Source organism: Orycteropus afer, unplaced genomic scaffold, assembly GCF_000298275.1.
Source record: "Orycteropus afer afer isolate SDZICR_OR568_19922 unplaced genomic scaffold, OryAfe1.0 scaffold00057, whole genome shotgun sequence".
Lineage (NCBI taxonomy): Eukaryota > Metazoa > Chordata > Mammalia > Tubulidentata > Orycteropodidae > Orycteropus > Orycteropus afer.
The window spans coordinates 1,773,694-1,797,127 of NW_006921644.1; the positions used below are offsets into that span (position 1 = coordinate 1,773,694).

Genomic DNA, 23,434 nt, shown 5'->3' on the forward strand with positions numbered 1-23,434 from the left:
TAACAATGGGCACACCGATGTCAAAGAAGTGTTACAAATGCTTGCCCCCCCAGGTTCCTGGATGAACCTCAGTATCACCAAGGGCCACATCTTCTCATGGGAAGAAAAACAGGATCAGTGCCAAGAGTTCCTAAATGGCGTTCGTGCCTCGACCTCTCCAGTATTGCAGAAAACCGAAACTGAGAAACCTTACAATGCATCAAGGAAAAACAATGAGAACAGTTTGCGCTTCTCCATGAAACAAGAGGTCAGTGGTTCAGACTCACCCACTGACACCACAGAGCAAGGGCCAAGGGGTTCGCTCCTGCAAAGCTTACAGCCAAGAAAACTCGACAGAGGAGTTCCACCTGCACCACATGGGGTCACCACGAGTTGGAACTAACTCGACAGCAACAGATTTGGTTTTTGGTTTTGCTATGTGAGGTCAGCCTGAGTCCTGGTGACCCACTGCTTGGAGATGGGGTTGAAGTTGACATTAGCTGTGATGTATCTGGTGGCATAGTGCCTAAGGCATTTGACTACTAACCAGAAGGCTGATAGTTCAAACCCACCAGCCACTCCTTGGAAGGAAGGCTGGGCAATCTACTTCCGTAGTGATACCACCTCAGAAACCCAAGGAGGGATTGCTATGAGTCGGGTCCAACTTAACAATGATGAGTCTTATTTTATTTTATTTACTGGGGACTCCAGGCTTTATTACCTTCGTGAACTCTCTGCTGCCTTCCTCCTCCATCTCTGCTTACCCTGATCATAGCATCACCCTCCTTCCATGCCTTTAAGTGTTCCTACCTCATCCTGCAGCCTGCCTGCATTCCACTGTGGCCATGATTGAATTAAATCCTTAAGATGAGAAATCATCATTGCTCCTGTTGCCCATCTAGATAAACAGGCACAGCCAAGGCCAAAACTCAAAATCAATACCAGAGAGACTGTCTATATTCAGAAAGACAGTGGTGTATTAAATTAAAATGTGTCCTTTGATCTTTCCATCAACAAAATATGAATGGTCCCTAAAACAAAACTGCTCTGGATGACTTGGTAGCCTTCTGAAACCAGCTTCAAATGGACTCAGGCGTTTTGAGGGAGATCTGCACAAAACAGACTCTGAACTCTCAAATCTGCTCATAAAATGGAAACCAGTATCCCAGGTTGGGAACATCCCCTTACTATGTGATGTCACAATAGCTATCATTTTACAGCAATGTTGTTTCTTCTTGTGCTGGGCCACTGCCAGCACAGATGATTGATAGGACCTCCGTCCCTGGGCTAGAAAGTCCCTTGAGCATGACTTAGTCCAAGTTCCTTCTTTTTCCAACTGGAATGAGTACATTTCCAAAGTCATACAGCCAGAAGGCCAGAACTGCAGGTCTGTTCTCTCCCAGACCTAAGTATACACAGATGAGAGCAGGGTTTCTTATCCTCAGCACCACTGATATTTGGGGCTGGACATTTCTCTGTTATGGGAGCAGTCCTCCGCGTGGAGGCCCCGAGTGGTGCCGTTATGCCCTTCCACGCTAGAACGGGCGGACCGGTTAATGCACTTAGCCACTAACTGAAAGGCTGGAAGTCTGAGCCTACTTAGAGGCACCTCAGAAGAAAGGGCTGGCAATCTACCTCAGAAAAGCCAGCCCTTGAAAACTCTGTGGAGCACAGTTCTACTCTCGAACACATGGGGGGTCGCCAGGAATCGGAATCCACTCTACAACTGGTTTGGGGTTGGGTTCGTTTTGCCCTGGACCTTCCAGGGGGTAGCCCTAGAAGCCTGTGGCATCCCTCCTCCCCAGGTGTGATAACCAAGCATGTCTCCAGACATTGACAAATGTTGCTTGAATAGCAAAATCATCCCATTAGGACCGCTTGCCTAGAGCAAAGGAGCTGCATGGGGCCAATTTGGCCATAGATATTGCTTTATTCATCCTATGTAATATTTATCAGCATTTTTAAAATTCGGAAGAGTCCAAGTAAAAATTCAGGCTTCTGGCTTCTTTTGAACAATTGGAAAACCTAAAAATACTAGGCTCATATTTCCATATGGCAATGGTGAGTGGGAACTGAGTTGATGCTACCCTCCCAAATTGGCCATCTGTACTACTGTTTGCCACAGTCCCCACCATTCTCTAATGTGCCCTACACCAGACCCTCTTGAGTTGTTTCATAATCCTTCTGGGCCCCAATTTAGAGTTGAAAGCTTCTCAAAACTATGGGTTCAGTTTTTCTTAAATCACCTCCCAGCTCACCGGGGCCAAGGAGAGCTATATTCTCCTCCTGCGGTACCTGCGTCTTCTTCAGCTCTGAGCAGATGCTCAGACAGTTACCGCCTGGGTAGGCTGCAGCACCTTTCCCCAACATACAGGCTGTAGAATGTCAGCCTTATCGATTTTAGGGAGAAAGTGTTGAAAGTCAATTAAGGGGTGATGCTGCATTCTGTATCCCATTTACAAATCCTAAAGTCATGTTAGCAAGAGGCCCTAAAAGCCCTGCCTTAAAGTGCTTAACTGCACTTAATCCAGAGTGTTGCAATCTCATTGACCATGGAGTACCGTTTGATCAATATCCCAAGAAAATACCGTTCTGTTGAGCATACTTAGGAAAAGACTGTGCTGGAGCTCTAAACTTTTCCAATTAAATACAGTTATTGAGGTGTTAAGTGTTACGACCAAGGCAGCTACATAGTACTAACATGTAAAACATAGATTTCTCAAGCAAAAGTATTTTTTTTCCAATTTTAAATTTCCCCACAAACCTGTGATCAGTGTCCACATTTTACAGATTAGAAAATGAAGCAACAAAAAGATTAAGCAACTAGCCCATGGGTACCCAGCTAGAGAGCTAGCAGAGAGAACTGGGACACAGCCAGCTTGACCCCAGGACCTTCACACATAGTCTCTGTATCTACATCACTCTGCCTCCCTTGACATGGCTTGAAAGTTAGGTAGGATGATTCTTGTTTAATTCAGACAACACTCGACCTCGTGGAAACTCAAAGGCATGTACATAGCTAGGAAGTGTGAAAACTGAGATCTGAACTAATTCTGGAAAGAAAGGTAAGGCCTCCTTCCTATTTGCTTAGGGCATAGTAAGAAGGAAGGTATTGGATGGATGGATGGATGGATGGGTGGACAGAGAGGTAAGATGGTGAGTGGGTGAGTGGGTGGATGGGTGGATGGGTGGATAGTAGATGGGTAGATGGGTAGATGGACGGATGATGGATGATGGATGGACAATACTTCTTGCCCCTTTACTTTGTGTAAAGTGCTTCTCGCTGAGCTCTGGGAAGAGGAGGGGCAATATCTCTGCCCTTTAAGAGTTTTTTCCATATCTCTTGAGGTTTTAGTCTCCTAAACTTAGAACAGAAAATGCAAAATGTGTACTTCTCATGTTGAATATTTTCAGTTTACATCAAGACTTTGTAGTTTCAGAACCAGGCTTACTGGTCTGAGAGAGACTGGTGGAACCCCCAAGACTATGGCCCTTAGTCCCCCATCAAGGCTGGAACTGAACTCACCCCCACGCATCAGCTTTCAGCCAAACAGTAGACCTATAAAGTGAACAATAACAATAACAATAACACCAGGGAGGTACACACCCCTTGGAGCAATCAACCACACAAGGTGAAAAGGGCAGCATTTGCCTAGGGATAAAGCTCAGAAGGCAGGAAGGGGTGTGAATGAGGACCAAGGGAAAGAGTAAACACAGGGAGGAAGCTGGAAGAGTGCTGTCATATTACAGGACTTGGAATCAATGTCACGAAACAAAATGTGTATGAATTGTTGATGGCAAGCCAATTTGCTCTATAAACTTTCACCCAAATCACAATAAAAAGTTAAAAAAAAATTGTAGTTTTCCACAGTTATTAGTCTGAGAGAGCCCCAACCAACTGGGTATTGGCCAATACAATAATAAAGGGAAAAACAAACAAACAAAAACAACTCGCAGTGAAACCAGCTTGCAGCTCAAATCGGAGACATCAGGAAAATAAGACTGGGTGAGCTGGAATGGAAGGTTGTCCCATCCTGATATACAGTATGATGCTCTCAGCTTGTAAGGGGAAAAAATGGGAGGGGGAACCCTTTCTGGTTTCTCTTGGACCCCATCTGAGGAGTAAATGTTTAGTTTGCTTCTGAATTTGAATTTTACATCCCCATCCTGTTACCATTAATCACAATGATCTACATCAAACTACTTTGGGGAAAACAAAGCCCTCGGCAACATTTGGAAGATGCAGACAGCATCACTGTAACTGATCCATATAAGAAATCACACAGCTTCACACTAGAGGGAGAACCCTAGCTAATATTCAGGGGAAGGGGGTAAAAGAAACACAGCAGAAATCATTTTTCACCATCAGTGAAACTTCAAAAACAAACTCTCTTAGTTTAAATTCCTATGTAGTATATTTTCCTCCTCACTTGGCCTGCCATGTTTATTAAATGATACCAAACAATCAATAAAATCATCAGTTCATGGATAAAAGCTGATTATGGATAAAAGAGTAAGAGCTGATGAAATGTTCCTAATTCTACCCATACATGATCAGGTTAATAAAGAGCTCAAGTGATGGGTTTAGTGCCTTATGACTAGCACCTTTTGGTTATTGAAAAGGAATTGGGTTTTCCTGTCGATCTCCATTACAAGATTGCTGTGGATTCCTTGGAAGAGAAAAACTCAACTGAAACAGCTCCAAGAAGAGGAACTGAGAGGGCAGCATGGAATCTCAAGGACTGTGCTCCTTGGGCAGTAATGGGTTATTCAGAGGGACTGGGGATGGGGACGCTCCTTCTCCACATATGGGGCCATTTGTCTAAAGTCTTTTAGTGGCATCTGTGGCTGATACTGCTTTACCTCTCAATATTTTCTGATTTCCCATCAATAACAAACCTAGCCTTTTCCCTGTGACATTGTCACTTAGCCAAAAAAAAAGTCTGTTTCCAAGCCTTCTTTGCAGCAGTGCCCTTGCAACCAAACCCTGGCCAATGAGAGGAAAGTAGATGTATCGTGGGGCCTCTGAGTCTCCTTTGTGTAGGCATTTCTTCCCAGCTCCATCCTGTACCCGGAACATGGTTGCGATGGCTGTGTCCTGCACTGTGAGAATGAGGCCAGTCCCTTATCTGGAGGGACTGAGCTGGAGGGAACATTGAATCGTGAGGTCTTTGTGGAGCCTCCATCCACCTTTGCATGTCTTCCGTCTTTGAGCCACTTTTAGTTGAACTTTTCTGCTATTTGTAGCTGATTCTAATACCTCACTGTTATTTTCATAGTGAAGCCCTCCTTGACCCTGTAGACAGCATCTTGCATTTTTCTTTGATAGAATGATTAATTACTTACGTGATTTTTCTACTTCCGTAGTGATACTGCCTCGGCAACCCAAGGAGGGGTCGCTATGAGTTGGGGCTGACTCGACGGCACATAACAACAACAACAACACAATATCTGCAGTAGAGACCATCCCTGTGCCACCTACTCCCTCTTGGAATTCACGCTTCCATGTATGGTGATCCAGTGACTTCCAATTGCAAACACCTGCAATTCACCCAGGGCAGCTTTCTCACCTGCCAGTTCCCAAACCACCCACGTGCAGGGCAGTTGAGAATTGTCCCCCAGAAGCAGCCCTCAACCAAGCGCTAACAGGGGCTGGTAAATACTCTGTCTACCTTGCCTTTAGCTTGAGATACCTCTGAGGTGTGTTCGACACTGTCTCCTAATGTTTTTCAGCAGATTTAACTTGAGTTACCATGGCAATAACCTCCTGGATAATGCACCCTGTTTTGATGATTTCTCTTCCCTCTCTCACTTCTATGAATTTCTGCTTTACTAGTGCTGCCTGAAATCAACCCTCAAACAAACCATTTGCACTCAAATCTTTGACTCAAGGTTTGCATCACGGGGGAGCCCCTCTGAAGCCAATGTATGTCTCCTAGGCTAAATTTTGAGCTCCATCAGGCCTGGGAAGATGTCTATCTTATTCACCATTATATCCCTAGTACTTAGCAAAAGCACACAGACAACACTCAAAAAGTGATGAATAAATATCAGTTCTTTTTTTTCTTTCTCCGACACAACGAGTTTGCCACATAGGACTGGTCCCAAGAGAGATGGATCTGGAGTTTGCTCTGCCACCTTCTGGATGGGCGACACACTTCTCCAGTTCTTCTATAAAGAGTAATGCTGTAGTGGAGATGGTTACCCAGCATGCAGAGCATAACTAATGTCAGTGAATTGTCCAAACCAAATGAAAGTCATTACTGTCAAGTCAATTCCACCCCATAGCAACCCCATAGCAGAGAGTAGAACTGCCCCATAGGATTTCCTAGGTTATAAATCTTTACAGAAGCAGACTGCCACACCTTTCTCCCATGGAGCTACTGGTGGGTTCGAACCACTGAATTATAGGTCAGCAGTCGAGTGCTTAAGCATTGCATCACTGCTACCAGGCGCCATCACTGAATTGTACAGGTAAAAAATGTTGAAATAGTAAATATTTTGTTATATATGTTGTTGTTGTTAAGCGCCGTCAAATCAGTTCCAACTTGTAGAGACCCTGAGAAGCACAGAACAAAACACTGCCTGGTCTTGTGCTGGGAAATATGTATATATATATATATACATATATATATATGTGTGTGTGTATACATATATAATATAAATAAAATAATTATATGCATAAATATATAATTTATAATATGTTTACAATAAAAGGAGCTCTGGTGGTGCAGTGGTTAAAAGCATTTGTCTGCTAACCAAAAGGTCAGCGGTTTGAACTCACCAGGCGCTCCATGGGAGAAAGATGAGGCACTCTGCTTTCATAAAGCCTTACAGCCTTGGAAACCCTATGGGGAAGTTCTACTCTGTCCTATAGGGTCACTATGAGTTGGAGTTGACTTAAAGGCAGTGGGTTTTTGTTTTCTTTTTTGGTGGTAGTGGGGTTTACCACAATAAAAAAGAGAGTAATGCCGGGCTTACAGCAACCATGGTCCATTATCATTTCAATGCCACAAACTATAAGAAAGTTAACACACATCTTTTAATTGACTATATTTGTCTACTCCCTTGTGATCTGTTGTACCACATTTTCATAAGTGACAGATATAGCAGCATATAAAATTATAGACATAATAGCATAATGATTAAGAACCAACATTCTGGAGTCAGATGGCTCCCAGTTCAAATCTCAGCTCTGCCACCAACTAAGATGTGACCTTGGGAAAGTTATTCTTTCTCTATTAAGTTTTTTCCTCTGTGCTATACTAGTGCCTATGGCACAAGATTATTTCAAAGATTAAATAACACAATGTATGTACAGTCAATTATACTAATTATGCCAAAGAAAATACAATGGGAGAAATATTATTAATGGATGTAGTTGAAGACACTGGTCCCAGATAATATATTTCTCTGTACAATAACTGAACCATTTCCAGTTATGTAGAAAACCATTCCGAAAATCCTGCCAAGATTGTTTCCCATATTTTCTTACTCAAAGGCCTCACCTCTGTTGTATGACCCCTCAGAAGGCCTGTCCCTTGAGGGATTCCTGCGGTTGGCTCTCTACACTCTTCTCACACACACATCTCCTTCCCCAGGTCATTACACAGATAGTAGAGCTGAGCTGCAATACTGCATTTCACCAGTAGTGGCCTCTGTGGACACGTGCCCTACAATGTAAAGCAGTTGACAGCTGAGATTCTGAGTGAGGGAATGTCCAAGGGATCAATTTTATAAATTAAAAACAGATTTATGGTGTTTATTTGGAGAGATGCTTTGCAGCAGGCTCCTGCCACATTCCCTCACAGAAGAACAGAGTTGGGACTATTTCGTCCAACTAGTGGTACACAGGACTTAGAGGAGGGCATCTTTCCAGCAGCACAGACCGTGGTGTGTTTCCTCAGAATTGTTGTTCAAAGCAGCTGCAGACCAATTATAACCTGGGATTTTTAAATGACAAAGACTGCCCTGGAGAGAGTGCTAATATTCCCTTTAAAACCCTGTAAAGCAAGTGTTCTCTTAAAAATGTTGTGTGCTGACTGCAAAGTAGATTTACCTGACTGATGCCACAGGGAGACCCTCAGAACCAAGGCAAGGGGTCTCGGTGGGACAGAGGGTTTTAGAAGGCCAAGAATAGAGCACAGTACATCAATATACATCACAGGGTATTATCAATGAGGGGTACTATGCTAGCAGAGCTCCGAGAGCTGGTTTGGCTTGCCCAAAAAAACACTCCTGATGAGTTGTTAAGAGCATAGATTCCGAGAATTGTGTTTGTGTCTCATGCAAACACTGATTAACTGTGCGCCTTTGAGCCATTAATTCACCAAGTTAACACTCAATTTCCTCTTGCATAAAGTGAGCACGATAATTCTTACCTCATCAGGGTATTCTAAGAATCAAACTACAAAGCGTACCTACAGTGTAGAGAACAATCCAAAACTCACTGCCATCGAATCATTTCCGACTCATAGCGAACCTGTAGGGCATAGTAGAACTGCCTCTTAGGGTTTCCAAGGCTGTAATGTTTACAGAAGGGAAGTGCTATGTCGTTTTCCAGTGGAGCAGCTGGTGGGTTTGAGCTACGGACTTCTTTGGTTAGCAGCCAAATGCCCTAACCACTACCCACAAGAGCTTCTGATCTTTATGAAAGGAACCCTGGTAGCATAGTGGTAAAAAGCTTGACTGCAAACCAAAAGGTTAGAAGTTCAAACCCACCAGCCACTCCAAGGGAGAAAGATGTAGCAGTCAGCTTGTGTAACGATTACAGCCTTGGAAAGACTATGAGGCAGTTCTGCTATGCCCTACAGGCTCACTACAAGTTGGAGTTGATTCATGGGTTCGAACAGCCAATCTTTCAGTTAGCAGCCAAACACCTAACCACTATGTCACCAGGGTTCCCTGCCAAGAACAAACCCATTACCATCCAGTTGATTCACACTCATGGCAACCCTACAGGACAGAGCAGAACTGCTCCAATGAGTTTCCAAGGCTGTAATCTTTACAGGAACAGACTGCCACATCTTTCTCCCTCAGAGAGGCTGCTAGGTTAGAACTACCAAGTTCACAGACAACCACTTAACCACTGTGGTTCCAGGGCTCCAGTCAAGAACAATAAACATCCCTAAAACAATAACAAGGAGCTCTGGTGGCATAGTGCCTAAGGCATTTGACTGCTACTCAGAAGGCTGGCTGTTCCAACCCATCAGCCACTCCTTGAAAGGAAGATTGGGCAATCTACTTCCATAGTGACACCACCTCGGAAACCCAAGGAGGGGTGCTATGAGTCAGATCCAATTAGACGGCAGTGAGAGTTGAGTTTTAAAACAATAACAGATGTTATATCAAAACCATATCCCCTTGGAACTCACCATTCAAGCTGATGGCTTCCTACTGAGAGCACCTGCATTCTCTGCCTGGGTCCTCTCAGCCCAGGTCCACGGGCCAGGCTGGCAATGCCAGGGATTTAGGACCTCCAGGCACAGTCCTTAACCAATCGGGCATGAAAGTTGGTGCATAAATGCTTCTATTTCCTCACAACCCTCAATTGCAACAACTGTGAGGTGTGTTCGACACTCTCTCCCAGCGGTCCCCGGTGGTCTTGAGCTCCATTTTCCCACTGGTAACCTGCTTATTAATAGACTCTGCATTGCCTTCCACCCCTTCTCTGTCTCTTTCTTACTTCTGAACTAGAGTTTTCTGGAATGGCCTTTGAAATATACTGCTGACACTCAAATTCTTGCTTCAGGATAAAATCCAGGCTAAACCACTGTATCTTATGATATAACTAGGATTAATAGTTTGGAGAGGTGGGTTTGCATTGAAATGTTCAATCCGCTAACCATGTCCTGTCCATCCAGCCTGATTCCAACTTCTCTTCCATCCATTGTCACTGGCTCCATTGAGGCTCTTCTGGTTCTTTCTTTTTTTGCCTCGTCTCTAACTGATCTCTATGCTTCCAGTAACCCCATAATCTAATGCAGCACCCACTTAATGCCAAAGCTATCATACAAAAATGCTGTTCTGATAATGCCATGCCATTTTTTTCTTTTTAAAGTTTTCTAGGAAACCATTGCCTCCAATATTAAGTCTAAATGCTCAGAAGCTGGTTCCGAGCCACCTTTCAGCCTCATCTCCAATGATTGCTCAACATAACTGATGCTCAGACCACAAAGAACAGATTAATATCTTCTCAAAAACCCTTTCCTCTGTTCCTTTTGTGCCTCTTTGAATGAGGCTGCCTCTGCTGAAGTACATCTTTCAAGGTTTGGCTCAAATACCCCACCGTCCTCAGGCCCTCTCCAACTCCTTGGAGAAAGGGCTCCCACAATAGCTTCTGCATCCATTGACTCAGTCATTAATTCAGCCAGCATTTTTCTGGGCATGTATTATTACTATGTACCAATCACTGTTGTGAACCTGGTTAGTTCGTGAAGTTTACAGTGAAATGAAGGAAAGAGATACTACGAGGTAATTGCATAAAAGGGACTTAAGTCACAAAGTGACATGAGAGTTTCCACTAAAGGATGCTTACCCAGACAAGTCCTTGAAGAAGGATGTAATGCGTGGTAGAGGGTCAGCAAAAAAGAAGACCCTCAACAAGATGGATTAACACAGTTGCTGCAACAATGAGCTTAAGCATAGCACAGATTGTGAGGACAGCACACGACCTGACACTGTTTTGTTCTGTTGTACATGGGGTGGGTCACTACGAGTCAGAACTGACTTGGTGGCATCTGACAACAAGAGTGGTCCGCCTGTGGATTGGAGAGGCTCTCACAGGAACTGCCTAGTTAGTGGAGAGTTGTTGTTTGTTGTTGTTATGTGCCGTTGAGTACGACCCCTCCTTGGGTTGCTGAGGCAGTATCACTACAGAAGTAGATTGCCCCATCTTCCTTCCGAGGAGTGGCTGGTGGGTTTGAACCGCCAGCCTTCTGGTTAGCTGTCACGTGCCTTAGCCACTATGCTACCAGAGCTCCCAGAGGAGAGTAGACGTAGGAATTAACACTGGATGAGGGAGGTGGGAGCACACTTCCAGGCCAAGGGGACAGCAGGTGCTGACCCTTGTGCTTGGAGGGAGCACAGCTCTCTTTTTGAGAACTAGAAGGCCAGGGTATTCACACAGCCACAGGGAGAGGAGGCTCTAGCCTCCATTGTGCTGCATCTATTCCTTGCTGTGTCCTCCCTGCTTCCTGCTCCTTGAGATCTGAGCTCCACAAAGTAATGATTGCATGTCAAAGTCACACTCACCCCAGCACCCAGCACAACGAACAAAACGAAAATACCCATTTTATGGCTGAGGGACTCTGAGGCTCAGAAAGGCCTAGAGGGTTGTCCAAGACCCCGAGGCTGGCAGCAGCTGCACAGCAACTCCATCATACACCTATCCCTTCTCAACCACATCCTTGTCCTTAAACTACCAGGAGGCATGCCCCACCCATCTTTTTTCTAGAAAAATCAGTTTTTCTGTGAGTACCCATTACACCCTGCAAACGGCGCATAACAAAACAAAGAATGAGTCACGCCTGTTGTGGGTTTGTGTACGGTGTGTATGTGTGTGTGCGTTTGTGGGACTTTATTGGGAGGCGGCGCACATTTCATGGTCTGGAAGTCCAAGTAAGATCAGGATTCTTTTCTGGAGCCCCTTGTAAGACCTGCCACAGTGTGGCCGCTGAAAAGTAGGCAGGTAAGGCCGGCCCTGGCGCTGGCCCCTTGAAGAGCATCCCGACCTGTGGGCCCGGAGTGAAAAGACCTAGGGCTTGGACTCATCCTTGCTCTCTTCGAGGCCCTGAGTGGGACCTCTCATTTCCCGCTTTCCTCTCTGCCCTTCCACCCAGGACTGGCGGTTTAGGAATCAGCCCAGTTTCCCGGCTATTCCTCCCGCCCTTGCACATCGGTGGGAGAGGAGGCAAGCTTGTCAAGGGAAGGCTTCCTCACCGACCAAAACATTCATCTCTGTCCATTTCAAGGCGCCTGAACCTCCACCGTATATAACCAAGTACTGCGCCCACAGAGGAGGGCAGGGTGGTTTCTCTGCTTGTTTCATTTACGAGTCTTGGGCAAACCCAGGTCTGGGACTGCGATCCAAAGCCTGATTTCAGACCTGTTCAGGAAGTGGAGTTAGGGCTCCACTGGGTCTGGGAAGAATGGTGGGGAGTGGGGGGTGGGCGGGCGCAGGCGCGGCTCTTGCGAGAATTACGGCGAAGGCTGTGGACCGCGGCGGCGCTCGCGGAGGCTGCAGCCATTGCACAGCCGAGCATCCCACATTCAACAGGAGGGACCCTCGGGAGAGCAGCCCCTCGCCCCTAGCCCGCGCAGCCGCCGCAGATCGTGCGCCCGCGTCCCGGTGCGCCATGGCCAAGGAAGGTGTGGAGAAGGCGGAGGAGACGGAGCAGATGATCGAGAAGGAAGCAGGCCAGGAGCCGGCGGAAGGCAGCGGCGGCGGCGGCTCGCACCGCCTCGGGGACGCCCAGGAGATGCGCGCGGTGGTGCTGGCTGCCTTCGGGGGGCTCAACAAGCTGCGGGTCGCCAGGAAGGCCATGCCGGAGCCCCAGGACGGCGAGCTGAAGATCCGCGTCAAAGCCTGGTCCAGTATCCACCCCTTTCTCGCTTTCTCTGTGCGCGCTGGGTGCTCCGGGGAGGGGGTGGGCGAGCCAAAGAGGGGACGCTGCCTGGGGTGGAGCTGCCGCGGGCTCCCGCGCCCGGAGCCCGGTGCCCGGGGTCCGCGCAGCCCTCCGCGTGCGCACCGGCGCCTCGGAGCTTCCCAGCAGCCCGCGTCCCGCAGAGGAGGGATGCCGGGGTGGCCTTCCCTCCCGGAGCCGGACGCAGGGGTGACCGGAGGAGCTCCTGAGCGCCTGGCGGTGGGGAGAGGGGATGGCGATGGTGGCGCCCCGTCTCGGGATCTGGAAGGCTGTGTTGCGGGAGCCCTCCACCGGGTGGGACGGCTCAGCTGCTAGCACAGGGGTTTGATTGTTGTCAAATAATAACCTCCAACTTCCAGTGTGCCAGCCGCCGTTTTGAAGAGTTTTAGCTGTGCGATCTCGTTTCATACTTCCTAGAACCGCTTGAGTTAGGGACCAACATTATCCCCCGTTTCAAGGGAGGAAACCAACAGGACCGAGCCTCCGCCAGTGGCGCGGCCAGGATTTGATACTTGGATCATCTGAACCTGTGTGCTGGGGCTGGGGACGTGCGTGCCACCCCCTTTCCTGGACAGATCCCCTCTTCTGGTTTGGTAGATGGGGGAACTGTATGCGGAGGCAGGGTACCGAGCATCCGATCTTGTCAAGGAGTGAAGCCTAGGCTGCCACTTAACTCTCCCAGACCCCACTTCTCTATTTCTCCAAGCCGGGGATGGGGGTAGATGGGGGATGGTGACCCAGGCTTTGAGAACTCCTGCGCCCACCTCGGGAGCTCAGCTTGCAAGGAATGGCCATTCTACTCCCCACTTCCCCTGGGGCAATTTCCCCAGACTCGCCAGCTGGGGTTTCCCTGGTGTTTATGCCTCTCTGGATGCCTGCCTTATAAGACCATTTTCCTCAAGTTTTGGGAGGGTTCTCTCCATGTAGGGGCCCAGCGAGGGTAATTTGCCCCGGGCAGCCCCTAAGTTGCGCCCCATCCCCCATTTTCAAGAAGAACAGTCCTTGAGAGCAGCACAGCGGCCCCAGTTCCTGACCCGCTGCCTCAGTCGGGCGCCTTTCCTATCTGTGACGCCTCCACGGCAAGTCTGGAGCCCCTTGGACTTGCGCCCGGGGAAGTGCCCCCGTCTGCCCACCCTGCTTGCTATCCTCTGGATGCCCACGGTGCCTGAGGATGGACGTTGAGCCCTGTGGGGTTCATAGAAACCGCTCAGTGGCGCCCCGCCCCCCTTAAGTGGTGCCCAGGGCTTGTGCTATACCTGCTGCCCCTCCGATGCGCCTCAGATCCCTTGAGGCTATGGCAGAAACTAACACTCCGAGTTCTCCATCCAAGCACTAAAGTAAAACTCTTAAAGGGAACCTGCTGTTACCACCGTGGGACTGGCCTATCCCTTCTCGCATCCCATCTCCCTTTACTAAAGCCCTCAGTAGACATTGACCTCTAAAACAGCAGCCAGCTCCCCAGCTGCCAGAATTGGGGACCTATCTATTAAAAAAAAAAAAAAAAAACAAACCTGGTCATTCCTCTTCCTTTTGCTGCGTAGAGAGCAGATGCAGGTTTCCGTGGGCACACTGGCAGCGGCTGGTGGGCAGTGGCCACACACCTCTGGCCAGTGCCTCCTCTGTGCTGCCTGGCTAGCTTGACTCTAGGCTCTTGGGCCCTCTCTGGAACACAGAACAAGGGAAGAGGCTTTTGCAACCTGGGGAATCTTAAGCAAGTTCTGTTTTGTTAACTTTTGCTAAACTGAGCTGGTTGATTCCAGAAGACAAGGCTTTCTCCAGTAGCCAGCATAACGCTTGACACACAGTGTTTGTCTGATAAGAAATTACTGAATGAATAGACTGAGGAAGGATGCTTGGAGGCGGATCGTGGATTATTAGTTTTCCTTACTTGCTGGTGGAAGAGCTTCTGCTTAGTGAAATCAAAACCATGTACTGATAACTACTGCCTTAAGCATTCTCCTAGTACATAAAATACCCTTCCATCCAAACTAAGGATTGGATCCTAGGACTCATGTGTCACAGGAGCTACGCAGAGAGTGAAAGTGTCGAAGCCACTTTCCAGAGAAGAAAAACATTCTCTGCATCATAAGTAGGTCTGTGTTCTCTAGCTTTATGTTAACTACATAAATACTGATCACAACTAAGGCTTTTTGAAATAATAAATGTCAAGATGAAGGCCAGGAGATGAATTTTCAAAGCCACGCTCACAAGCCTATTTTTCACTGGAGCTGTAAAAACACACACACACACACACACACACACACGCGCGCGCGCGCGCGCGCGCGCGCGCGCGCGCCACTGCAGACTCCCCACCCCCCACTGCTCAGAAAGCCAGCTAGGCATGGTGGGGGGAGCGGCGTTTGGAATACAGTATCACAAAGGGCCCAGATTGATTTTCATTTTGCCAGGCTGGAAGCAGAGTTAATCGGTTTTGCAAGGGGGAACTGGAAGAGGCTCACGAAGGGTGCCTGCTGGGCCCTTCCTCCTGCACTGGGCCTGGATTGGTTGGCCAAGGATGCCCAGTGACTGTTAAGTTTTAGCCTTTGGAACCAGGATGACTCATTCTGTATTTTTATGAATCAGTTGATGGTCTCCTGGGTGAAGGTCCCCCTTTGAACGGCTCTCTATTTTCAGTGGAAACCTTTTATCATCAAACAGGATATACTTTTTGCTTGGGAAAAAAGCATAGCCCATCAGCACTAGAATAATTCAGACCTGGAATGGAGGGTCCAAGTTGATTACACATTTTATGGAAATAGAAGAACACAGGAAGGGAGGAAATACATATTTTACCTCATCTACCCCGCCTCCTCAAAGCAGCTCTGGTGGTGTAGCAGACAAGGCATTCGGCTGCCAACCAGAAGGTCAGCAGTTCAAACCCACCAGCTGCTCATCAGCAGGAAGATGGGGTGATCTACTTTCACAATGATTTACAGCCTCGGAAACCCAATGGGGACACTGTGAATTGGAATCGACTCTATGGCAGTGAGTTCTTTTTTAGACCCCCTCTTATAAGGAGCTCTGGTGATGCAGTGGTTAAAGCATTTGGCTGCTCAGTAAAAAGCTCGGCAATTCAAACCCACAAGCCACCATGTGGGAGAAAGATGTGGCAGTCTGCTTCCATAAAGATTTACAGCCTTGCAAAGCCCTATGGGACAGTTCTACTCTGTCCTGTAGGGTCACTATGACTCAGAATCCACTTGATGGCAGTGTTTTGTTTTGTTTTGTTTCCCCTTTCTCCCTCTCATTTATAATCTAATGAGGTAGGTATCGTTCTGATATTACAGAAGAGCAAACCGAGGCTCGGAGAGGTTGAGTACCTCGCCTAAACTATTACACAGATAGCTGAGTTAGGATATGATTCTGTCTCTGCTTAAAGCTCTGTGGTTTTCCTTTTATTCCATTTTGTCCCCGTCCATGTTGTTATTGTTGTTGTTGTTATGTGCCGTCGAGTCAGACCCGACTCATAGCGACCCCTCCTTGGGTTTCTGAGGCAGTGTCACTACGGAAGTAGATTGCCCCATCTTCCTTCTGGGGAGTGGCTGGTGGGTTTGAACCACCAGCCTTCTGGTTAGCAGTCAAGTGCCTTAGCCACTATGCTACCAGAGCCCCCTCCATGTAGAGGACAAGAAATGTGATTGGCCTCTTTGAACCTTCGACCTCTAAGCTTGCTCTCCTCCCTTTCTTCAATGAATGTGGCTCTTCACTCTTTTTTTTCTGTCTGGCTGAAGGGAACATACTCGAGTTAATCTCAGAGTAGCATGGCTTTCCACTAAAAGCAATGAATGTTAGTCACATGAAGCTCAGAAAGAGCCACTGGGGGGTGAGGAAGAGGACTAGAGGCTTCTGTCTGAAGTGTTAAGAACATCATGGATGGGGGACTCATTTCACCAACTATTCATTAAACAATTTACTCAGCAAGTGGCTTAAGTAGCCAAGTGGAAAAGGAGTGTGACCTTTGGAGAAAGGCAGACCTGGATGTAAGAGTAAGCTCCACTATTTCCTTCTGTGTGACCTTGGTTGACACATCTTTTAACTTCCCTAAGCTTCCTTTGCCTCATCTGCAAAATGGGTATAATTTGAATATCACAATATTGTCGTAGGATTGGATGCAATAAGGAGACTCATGTACTGTTGGCACTCAATAGTGATCGTTACTTTGTCATCTCCACTTGCTGTCAAGTTGATTCCAGCTCCTCGTGGCCATGTGTATGTCAGAGTAGACCTCTTCTTCACAAGGTTTCCAATGGCTGAGTTTTCATGAGTAGATTTCTAGGTCTTTCTTCTAAGGTGTCTGTGTGGACTTGAACCTCCGGCTTTTTGGTCAGCAGCTGCACACATTAACCATTTGCACCACCTGGGGACTCGGTCGCTGTCATATCTGTCCTTGTTGTTGTTGTTAGGTGCTATTGAGCCAGCTCCAACTTCTAGTGACCCTGTGTGCAACAGAATGAAACACTGCCCAGTCCCATGCCATCCCCACAATCCATGCTATGCTTGAGGTCATTGTTGCTGCCACGGTGTCAACCCATCTCATTGAGGGTCATCTTCTTTTTCACCGACACTCCACTTTACCAATCATGATATCTATGCCTGTAAGACATATATTTCCTGGTGACCTGACAATGTACAGACCGTGATCTTAATCATGTGCAATATGATGTAGGCAATATCGTGACCAGTCTGCTTGGTGACAAAGGGTTAGACCTTCCTAGACAGGAGCCTCAGCTCTGCTACTTGCTCACCAGGTGTCTTAGGGCTGGTGCCCTGGAAGCAGAGCCTGAGATAGATTCTTTTTCAAGTGGTTCATTGATGAGATGCTTTCAGGAGAATGAGAGCAAAGGAGGCAACATGAGGCAGGAGAAAAAGCCCAGCAAAGCTGTGGTCTCAGCTGCAACCTACCAGGAGCTTTGGAGTAAGAATCGAGCCACAGAGCCAGTCAGTCCCACACTGACTTTTTGTGCCCACCTGACAGTCAGTCATTGGCTGCAGGCTGCCCCCTGAATGGGAGGACGGACCCTCTCAAGCAGTCAAACCTCTGTTTGACTGAGGACAGTTCTCCTGAGAAGAGGACAGACCTGAGCCAAGAGCAGCCACCACTTTCAGCAGCTGGGTGCTGGGTACACCAGCCAGAAAGGGATCTGGGCAGGGCAGAAGCAGTGTCCTCAACTTCGGTTGGCCTTGAACACGTTACTTAACTTCCCTAGACTTTATTTTCCTGATCTGTAAAATGGAAGCAATGATCACATCTCCTTTTGCAGTGTTGTAAAGAAGCTTAATTTTGGTATATAATTTATCATTCAGATTTTTTTGAGAGTGAAAAGAGTACTCTCTCTCTCTTTATAAACATCACAACTTGATGTCTATAGAGCAAATTAGTTTTCCACTCAACAATATATACACCTTTTATTGCAACATGAGTTCTAATTCCCTCAGTATGGCAGCACTCTTCCCACTTTCTCCCTGGGTTCCCTGCACCTGTTTTTCCTTCTTTCCTGCCCCTTCCTGCCTTCTGAGCTTTGTTTTGGGGCAAATGCTGTCCTTTTTCCTTTTGGTCTCATGTAGTTAATTATTTAGGAGCTCTGGTAGCTTAGTGCCTAAAGCACTTGACTGCTAGCCAGAAAGCTGGCGGTTCAAACCCACCAGCCACTCCTTGGAAGGAAGGTTGGCAATCTACTTCTGTAGTGATACAGCCTCGGAAACCCAAGGAGGGGTCGCTATGAGTCGGGTCTGACTCAATGGCACATAACAACAACAATAGCAGTTAACTGTTTGGAGTACATATATGTTCCAGGACAGCAAGAGAAAACTGGGACTGTCCTAGGCAAATCAGGTTGCATAGTCCCTCTAACTGTGAGTCAGATTTGTGCCTATGCTTCTATGAGTCTTGTCACAGTTGAGCTTCTTCTGGACGGGAGCTGGTAGATACAAAGCTAAGGGTCTCCAGGTTGGGCTACAGGAATCTATCTAAGTGGCCATTAACAAATCTTGTTTGGTTTGTGGCTCAAATTGGCTTGTGGTGGAAAAACACTGCTGGATTGGGGACGTTTATTTTCCCAGGCTGATTTAGAGCAAGAGGACATAAGAAATGGCTGGAAGGAGACCAGTTGGATGAAAAATGGTTCCAGCCTGTCACGGCTCCATTGGCTGATCCAAAAATGGGCTGAGGGCAGGCCATGTTAGAGGAAACCTATCAGATTGGTAGGATTTCATTTTGTCACAAATGGTAAATTAGAAATAGGGGAGGGAATTAACACTGACTGAGCACTTGATAGAAGCCTGGAGTTGAGTTCTGCTATATACTCTTTGTTTCATTTCACCCTAATGGCATTTCACAAGATCAGTATTACTCTCCCATTTTAAAGATGGGGAAAATGACATTCAACATCACAGACTGCTAAGTGGAAGAGCAATGTGGAAATGCAAGTCTGCCATGTTACTGCACTCTACACACAGACATAGAGATAAATGCACAAAAGAAGAGAGATGATGAGAGACCAAGAGACACAGAGAACAGACAGACTCAGGGACAGTGTAGTCCAAAGAACCATTAATGAGATACAATGGGAAAGACTCAAAATTGCACGCTGCCATCTTGCCCCAAAACGTGGCCATTGTGTTTCCATACCATATCAACTCTCCTTCCATTTCTGAGGTATAGAAAGACACTTAGGATCAAATTACTCTGAGTCTTGATCCAGAATATCCATGCTGTTTGAAATAGTCACCACCACCCCTTGGATCCAATAAACCAAAAAAACAAACTCATTGCCATGGAGTCGAATCTGACCCACAGCAACCCCTTCTTAGGTTTCTGTGGCCGTGTGTCTATGGAATTAGATTGCCCAGTCTTCCTTCTGAAGAGTGGCTGGTGAGTTTGAACCAGCCTTCTGGTTAGCAGGCAAATGCCTTAGGCACTACGCCACCAGAGCTCCCTTAGATCCAATAGAGACATTCCAGTTCCTTCCCCTGCCCCCTTTGCCTCTGTTTGGCTATTGTTGCCCTGGCAAACTGAGAGCAAGGTATCCATGCCTTGCATTAAACTGTCACTGATAAGGTTGGTCCAAGGAAGTGTGCCTAACAAGGTCTTCCTGGTGTTTATGAAAATAAACAAATGAGGTCCATAAGGTTAAGTGACACAGATGTTTATAAAAATGAGCAATTACTCTGAGGACCTCAATATGCCAGCCAGGAGCCAGTCTGGCACAGAGATTGGAATAAAGTGTTCTGCCTCACTCTGGGTTGGATGGAGATGTCATGGTTTGATGGGAAAGATGACTCTTTTGTGCTGAGTCACATTGGATCCTCACTGGTGATGGGAAGATGGAGGAGCTAGCTCACAGGTCTCTGGTATTCATGCGAGTTTGTATTTGCCCTTTAACTGTGTGCTGCCTGGTGAGGGGTGAGGATGGTGATGACTTCTGCTTTTCATGCAATGACGAAATGAACTTCTTCCTTCCCCCAGCAATTCGAGGAAGGAAACCTAGGATCAATGATGCTTCTGACTCACAGGAACAAAGAAGTATGTTTTGACCCATCATTTGAACCTACTGTTTGAACTTGGGCACCTTGGATCCTGAGAACATTTTGGTCCTCCTATAAAAAAATAAAAATAACAAAATAAAAATAAAAAGGTGCCCTGGTGGTACAATGGGTAAGCACTCAGCTGCTAACAAAAAAGTTAGCGGTTTGAACCCACCCAGCCATTCCACAGGAGAAAGACCTGCTGTCATAAAGATTATGACCTAGAAAACTCCATAGGGCACCTTACCTAAGGAGCTCTGGTGTTGTAGCGGTTCAGGTATTTGGCTGCTAACCAAAAGGTTGGTGGTTCGACCCCACCAGCTGCTCTGTGAAAGAAAGATGAGGCAGTCTGCTTCCCTAAAGATTTACAGCCTTAGAAACCTAATAGGGGTTGCTATGAGTCAAAATCAGCTCCATGGTAGTGAATTTGGCTTTTTTCAGATAGGGTCACTATGAGTCAAAATCACCTTCATGCACGTAACAACAACAGCAGCAACAAAACATATTTGGCAAAGTAGGTAGTTGCCAGAAACAAGGGAGACCCTCCACAGAGTAGCTGCAACAATGGCTGCAGCAGACCAATGGTTGTGAGGATGGTGCAGGAACAGACAGCGCTGTGTTCTGTTCTACACCATGGAAGGTCACCATGAGTTGGAGCCGCTCAACAGTGTCTAAAAACAATAAAATAGCCTTTCAGTTTCTGTCTTTCCTTCTCATGTCTCTTCTGCTTAATCTGTATCTCTATATATCTCTCTTCTCATAATTTTTCCATTCCGATTTTTTTTTTTAAAGTAATTGTTGTTTTGTTGTTGTTATGTGTCGTCGAGTCGGCCCCGACTCATAGCGACCCCTCCTTGGGTTTCCGAGGCAGTATCACTACGGAAGTAGCTTGCCCAACCTTCCTTCCGAGGAGTGGCTGGTGGGTTTGAACCGCCAGCCTTCTGGTTAGCAGTCAAATGCTTTAGCCACTATGCTACCAGAGCTCCTTTTAAAGTAATAGGTATCAGAAAATAACCCCAATGACAGAACTGATAATTGGTAAAATTTACAAAATCAAAACTGTTGAGATTTTTACACCAAATACGATTCATCTAAGTGAAAATAGTTTCAGTAAAGTGAAAGTCAATTGAAAATAGCTAAGCAGTGCCATTTAGGGAATTTAAATTAGCTAGAAATGACCGATGTCCTAATTCTGATAATATTTTTGTAATAGGTATCTACTAAGGGTTAAAACTTTTTGGAGTCAAAATTGTGGAATTTTAAAAATAACCGGGGATCAAGAGGGAGTGCCTGGAAGAAGGACAGGAATGGGGCATGTGTGTGGGCCTCAGCCCTTTATCGAAAGGCTTCCAGGGGACACTTGGTCAGTAGCTTTGACAGGGATTCAGGTAAAGGTGGTTCGGAGGCTGGCTGTCCTTTGGAAAGCACCAGGGCTTTTCAGGCAGATGTGAGTTAAGATTTTTGCTTTGCCCCTTATTAGCTGTGTGTTTGGGCACGTTGCTTAGCTCTCTAAAGCTTTACTCTAAAGCAGGAATAAAACCTTGTAGGAAGTCTGACACATGTTGTTACTGTTTTTAGGTGCTGTCGAGTTACCTTCAACTCATAGCAACTCCCTGTACAATAAATAGAATGAAACACTGCCTAGTTCTGCACTGCCCTCCCAGTTGTTGAGGGTCAGATCTTGACTCTCGTGGATTTGTTTTCATTTTCTTCAGCTTCAACTTGGACTTGCATTTGATCGACTGATAGCCTGTTCCACAGTTGGCCGCTGGCCTTGTTCTGACTGATGATATTGAAGTTCTCCATCATCTCTTTGCACAGATACAGTCTATTTGATTCCTTTGTATTCTATCTGGTGAGATCCACATGTACAGCTGCTGCTTATGGTGCTGAGAAAAAAGGTATTAGCAATGAATAAGTTACTGGTCTTACAAAATTCTATCATGTCATCTCCAGGCATATTTTCCAACTTGGAATGCTTCTTTTTTGTTTTCAACTTTTGCATTCCAATCACTGGCAATTATCAATGTATCTTGGTGGCATGTTTAGTCAATTTCAGACTGCAGAAGTTGGTAAAAACTTCAGTTTCTTCATCTTTGGCTTTAGTTGTTGGTGTGTAAAGAAAGGAAACCTAGCGGAGCACATGTGCTGTAACACATGGGCTTGTTGTGGGTTAGAAAGGACTTGACAGCAGCGGGTTTGAGTTTGAGGCACCCTGGTTAAGTGGTTGACTTCTGCCCGAAAGGTCAGTATTCAAACCCACCAGCCACTCCATGGTTGATGGATGTGACAGTGTGGTTCTATAAAGATTGATGTTGTTGTGGTGGTTGTTGTGTGCCATCAAGTTGATTACGACTCCCAGCAACCCCATGCAACAGAGTAGAACTGCACCATGGGATTTCCTAGGCTCTAGTCTTCACAGGAGCAGACCACTAAACTTTTTTTCTAGGGTGCTGCTGGTGGGGGGCGTTCAAAGTGCCAACCTTTAGCTTAATAGTCAAGCACTTAACCCTTAGCACCAGCCAGGGATCCCAAGTCCATTCCAAACTTGTGAATAAGATTCAAAAGGTAGCATCACACTTTGCAGTGTCAATGTATAAGATATTGTGGGTTTAGTTCCAGATCATTGCAATAAAGCAAATATCACAATAAAGCGAGTTACATGGATTTTCTGGTTTCCCAGTGCATATAAAAGTTATGTTTACACTTTACTGTAGTCTATTTAGTGTGCATTAGCATTATGCAAAAGTGTGAAATACTGTCATTTCTCTAACCAAAGTGCTCTGGGGTTCAAACTGCTGACCATTTGATGAGTCTCACCAGGACTCTGTCCACTGGCAGTTTCTGAGTCAGAAATGACTTGATGGCAATGGGTTTGATGTCTTGGCTGGCTAGCCTTACACCAACAAGCCTCTGCGTACTCATTTATGGCTGGTAGCAAAATTTGATCCACTCTTATTCAAATGAATCAAAATCCCATGACCTTTGTGTGCATGATGGAGTTGATATTCAGGGCTGACAACAGACCTCAGTTGGACATGGGGAAGTAGCACCCTCTGGCTCCAAATTCCTGCCACTTTCCTTTCCAAAGTGGATGTCTTTTGTGGCATCTTGGCATTTGTCATAGAAAAAAAAGTTTAATTAGTAGCAAGAAGCCACTCTTGATATGAAAGGGTAGTGGGCGTGTAATCTCAAATTAGTTTGATTTCTTTGTGTGTGATCTCGTCAGAAAATCGATTGAGGCCATGGTATTAAAATGAGTGAATTTATGTGTTAAAGGCCAGGAG

The 23,434-nt window shown here is 46.3% G+C and overlaps 1 protein-coding gene across 1 annotated transcript in view; it reads left to right on the plus strand.

The window, feature by feature from the left end:
- The first annotated feature begins 12,335 nt into the window (after positions 1-12,335).
- The window catches only part of VAT1L (vesicle amine transport 1 like), a 189,099-nt gene continuing 178,000 nt past the window's right edge, over positions 12,336-23,434 (plus strand). The window contains exon 1 of the mRNA XM_007939109.2: positions 12,336-12,568. Within this exon, the coding sequence (XP_007937300.1) occupies positions 12,336-12,568 (233 nt within the window). The remainder of the gene's footprint in view (positions 12,569-23,434) is intronic.